Source organism: Mercurialis annua, linkage group LG7 (assembly GCF_937616625.2).
Source record: "Mercurialis annua linkage group LG7, ddMerAnnu1.2, whole genome shotgun sequence".
Classification (NCBI taxonomy): Eukaryota; Viridiplantae; Streptophyta; class Magnoliopsida; order Malpighiales; family Euphorbiaceae; genus Mercurialis; species Mercurialis annua.
The window spans coordinates 490,000-494,950 of record NC_065576.1 but is presented as its reverse complement, the minus strand read 5'-3'; the positions used below and the strand labels follow the sequence as shown (position 1 = coordinate 494,950).

The 4,951-nt window shown below is 31.8% G+C and overlaps 1 protein-coding gene across 1 annotated transcript; it reads right to left on the bottom strand.

Moving 5' to 3' along the window:
- Positions 1–346: 346 nt before the first annotated feature.
- Positions 347–2,629, bottom strand: LOC126657467 (uncharacterized). Its single transcript, XM_050352157.2, has 2 exons — positions 2,187–2,629; positions 347–2,105 (listed from the first exon to the last, which is right to left on the bottom strand). The coding sequence occupies exons 1-2, from the start codon at positions 2,376–2,378 to the stop codon at positions 618–620; spliced, it is 1,680 nt and encodes a 559-aa protein (XP_050208114.1). The 5' UTR covers positions 2,379–2,629; the 3' UTR covers positions 347–617.
- Positions 2,630–4,951: the final 2,322 nt, after the last annotated feature.

The following is a 4,951-nucleotide window of genomic DNA, read 5'->3' as shown; positions in this document are numbered from 1 at the left end:
TGGAAAAATAAGTTTTCATTTATCTGTTCCCTTTCTTGATATTCTGATGATTTGATCTTGGACCTTTTTATGTGTGAACAATGTGTTGCTATTATCTTATAGATATAATTTCAAATGATTATTAATCTTTGAAATTTTGCCTTGGCATGATTCCACTTCACATTTAAGATCAGTTTCTTTACTAGTTACATGCTTTCATTTACTGTCATCTCTAAAAGTAGCAGAAAAGTTGAAAGAAACTATAAAGCATCTATACTGAAGTATGACGAGGATTCATACTCGATATCTAAATGCTGAAAAATGTCCGAGTGAACTTTACACTAAATGATAAGGTTTAAAGCTAACATGAGGAAACAAACTGAAATTCAAACTTTGATGCCAATTGTGGATCGGCAGACAGAGCTGTAAGTTAAAAGAGGAGTGTTATCAGTCTTTTTCTAAAGTAATCCAATCATATTTCTATTTAGATTTGGATATAAAAGCAAACACCACTAGTAGCTGCTCTTATAAGCATGCAAGTATGCATATTTTACATAAAGCAAAAGCACATGCTAGTTGTAAACTCAAAAACAACAGTCTCATTCGGCGACTGAAAGCTTATAATAGTTGTTAATCACCTAGAATTCAGGTTCTTCTGTCTCTTCCTTGTACTCTTCTTTATCTTCTTCCAAATCTGAAATTGATTCCCTGTAGAAGTCTTCAGAGGCCATATCTGTCTCATGGTCTAGATCTGCAGCCTCTATTTCTTCCGATATTTCGTTCTCGTCTTCTCTGGTGTTGTTGGTGTTTTGACTTTCATTTTGTGCAACTTCATCCGGACTCCCTCGCTTGGCTTTGTTTAGGGTATCACTCGCATTAGTGGCAAAGTTTCCATTCATCAACTCCAGCTCAGTCTGAGACATTTGTGCCCTTTTTGACATCCCTTCCTTCTCTAAGTGATCTGTATCATTGGAAATGGGTTTGCTAATCAGATCTACTGTGTTTTCAGTGTTTTGAAGTTCCAGTAATTTGGCATTTGAAAAATCCTGTGTCTTTGTTTCTTCTGGTGAATTATTTTCACGCATTGTTTGCTTGTTGTACGTTTCTTCATTCTTAGAAGTTGTTACCTCTTCTTTGTCTCTCACTTCATCCTGATTATGATGAGAAAATTTTCTGTTCATCATGCCTTGAGCTCCATTGTCTTCATAGTGTTTAATGTTCTCTAACCTTCTGTTCCTAGCCAGCATTCTCCATTTCTTTCCTTTTGCATGTTTTTCCTTCACACCGTAGCTGGCTCTTCTAGTAGTGGTGTTCCTTTCCAATTTTAGCCCACCCCTAAACTTCTCTTGATCCTGATCCTTAATTTGTTGGTAATTCTTAAGTTCCAGCTGATTGTCTCCAGCGGTTTGATGCTCTTCTCCATCTGCTGGTTTCGTATCAGCAACTGTACTGACAATTCCTTCAATTGTAATGTTCTCTTGACTATTACCAATGGTCTCTTTTCCAACTGAATCGTTTCTACGACCTTCCGGTGAATTCTCAAGTTTCTTCTCCCATCCTTCTCCGGGGACTTCAGTATCAACAATCCCTATTTTGCTTTCACTTCTATTTTCTATACCTCTGGCAGCATTTTCACCTGTTATAAGAATTGTGGATGCATTGCGACTTTCATTCGCCTCGTTGCTGTAATCTGTAGATTTGTGCAACTGACCACCACCACCCTCAGTCTTAGCTCCATCTGCTAAAATTCCAGTCACACTTGAATTTGGCTGTGCAAGTGACGAATCATCTGTGTTTACTGGCCATAGCTTGACTGGATTCTGAAGTTGGCTCTTCAAATCCCCGATTTCAGCTTCCTTTTGCTTCAAAATTTCTTTTAGAGCTATCATTTGAGAATTCGCCTCGTCCTCTCGATGCATGCTTTTGTCCGTATGCAATTTGATCTCATTCTGCTTCTCCTCCAGGGCAGACTCCATAATTCTCCGTTCATCCTTTAGGGCATCAATTGTTGAATGCATCTCCAGCATTCTTCTTTCTGTCTCCATCTTTTGGTTTCTGAGGGAGTATATCCTGGCCTTCATCTCTTCACTCTTCTTTTTCATTTCTTTCATATACTCTCTTTCCTTCTGCATTTGTGAGAATGAGATTAACAGTTAGAGAGAGTTTTAGAGAGAGAAATAAAGTTAGAGAGAGAAAGAGAGAGAGACCTGGAGAAGAAGCTGAAGAGACAGAAGCTGATTATCCTTGTCTTTGATGACGAGGTTAAAGATGCGTCTCTCTCTGAGCTTGTGAATGACCATGACTCCGAGCAGTGAAGCTCCAAATGCAAGCAGCAGCATCACCCCATAAGGCTTCATTCTGGTGTTATTAGCTTTGTAGGATGATGATCCGCCTCCCATGTTCAAAGCAAAGAAGAAAATGTTGATATGGATGGAAATGTGTGTTAATTATGTGTTGCTTGTCATGCAAAAAGAAACATGCATCTACCTGTTTGTAGAGCGGAGTAAACTAAGCGTGGGAATTGTTTCCTGGCGCTCATTCTGGAATTTCTTTAATGTTTTCGAGTTTCTATGCGTGCTCTATCGCTCCACCTATACATAATGCTACACTTTTCGTTTTTCTTAGCCTTAGTCAGCACACAACATTACATAAAGATCAACTATGCTTGCTTTCCTAGTTTCAGTTTCTAGATTCGCTCAAAACTAAAGGATAAACAAAAAAGAATCCTATATCATTATCTAACTTAGTCAACTTTGTTATTAATGGCTTTGGATCTCTTTTAATGCCATTAACACAAGCCACTGAATGTTTTAAAATTACTATCGTGTCACAAAAAGGAATACTCCTAATGAAACAATTGTGAAAAAGGAAAAAGGAGTAATTTTTTAACGTAACAATTATATCACGTCATTTGTACAACAAACTAATGAAACATTCGTAATATTAGAATATTTAGTTGTGAAAATATAAATAATAATTAAATATTTCAACATCGCAAATACTCATTGACTTGTTGTAAATGATGTGGCACAATCGTTGCGTCGAATAACTATTCAAAAAAGGCTTTGAAAATTAAAAAAAAAACTTGCAGTCTAAACAAATTTTCAACTCTGTTATTTATTTGTTTTTTATTTTATAAAAGTATATATATACTCCTTTCGTTCTCATCTAACAGACGATAAGACACTATTCAAATTGATGGAATTTTAAATAATTAAAATTCACGAATTAAAAGAAAAATAGTATACTTTTTATTAGGATTGTGAAAATACATGATTTCTAGCCATTGTCCATCCTTCATAATTTATCATTTAAATTTTCATGTCTAAAATTAAGACGGAGGGAATATATTATCATTATTTTATAAAGGTCTAATGCCTTAAAAACACTATTTGGCCTCTTTTCGATTCTTCCTCAACCTTGAAAACTCGCTATCCTATATTACATTTTTCACTTTCAATTGTACCCTAAATTCCCAATTGGAGTATTAATTTGTTTACTTTAGGGATGAAATCTTTCAAAAAAAAAAACTAAGTCGGTGGGTTCTGTTTTTATAGATTATATATGCAAGATATGTGTCTATCAAGAATAAAAAAATGCAAAGAAAAATAAGTTTTGATGGTAGACTTTAATTTATTTTCAATTTAACCTATCAACACTAACCATATTATTTCCATTGCGGTTAAACGGATACAACTAAACACTCATAAGCATGTAAAATGATTTTATGTATGCTAATATAAAAACTTACAAAATAAAACTATTTGTTTCAGACTTTGATAGAATCTAAAACAGAAGGATATATTCATAAGTTATTGGCGATGGCAAAATTAGGATAAAAAAGTAATAAACATTAATAAAAATATAATCCAGAATTAACTAAAGTAATTTCATTATGGAAATTTTTTTTACTTGTAAGCATGTCTTTTTTCATTTCAATTATAGCAAACAAAATTTATCTTTTTATGATGTTTATAAAAGAGACAAATTTGATCAATTTTAACGATATTAAACGATTATATCAAAAGATACATAAAAGACATTACTTTTTAATATAAATATGAGAGATATTGTAAACATCTCTTTTTCAGATAGCGTAAAAAACCATGTTTGCAAACACAATTGTATCTTTTTTTCTCAAATTAATGCAATATTTGAGACATTAATTGACCATAAATAAAAAGCTTAATAGAAATAATGTAATTAAAAAATATCATAAGTTAAAATATTATAAGTTAGAATTAAGGATTTACATAATTTTTGAAAGGTTAAGATAGGAAAATTAGAAAGTTAGATATGCAATAAGAAAAATATAGTTAAAGATTATTATAGATTAAAGTGGTTTGATTATTAAATTATTAATTAAGCTTAAAAAATATATATAAATGAATTTTCAGTCCAAACCCACAAACTGTAATGTGTAAACTGTGGTGTGTGTATATAAATGCTTTCATTTTTTATTTTTTTGCATAAATCTGTACTGCATCACCATATCGAAGATACGTGCATGCATGGTGCATCTTATTTAATTCAAAGATTGAATCTGTAGAAAGCCACCAACATGTTTAACAAATCTTTTACGTGTAAATCTTCCATGTCATTGCATAGTCCACCATATATTAATTAAATTTCACTTTTTAAGGGGAATTTTTGAAGGAAAATTGTATTTTTAAGTTCAAAATATATTTATTAAGAAATTTAAATTGTTGAAAACATATAGTCAATTTATACTAATGAGAAGTGAATTTTTAAACAATTATATATTTTAATAATAATTAATTTTCTGATGAATAATAATTAATTAAATTTAAATTTATTTTATATGCATATATTTTTACATTCTAATCTATTTACAATTAATTATTCCTATTTAATGATTAGAGAATTTATATTAATAGTTTTAGTGCACAAGACATCTTCTTTGGTTCGTGACATGATTTTGGGAATACGATTCATAATTATTAATCAGAAT

Coding starts and splice junctions, on each gene's coding strand:
- LOC126657467 (XM_050352157.2), bottom strand. CDS start 2,378: ATGGGAGGCGGATCATCATCCTACAAAGCTAATAACACCAGAATGAAG. Junction 2,106..2,186: donor CTCTTCAGCTTCTTCTCCAG/GTCTCTCTCTCT, acceptor TCACAAATGCAG/AAGGAAAGAGAGTATATGAA.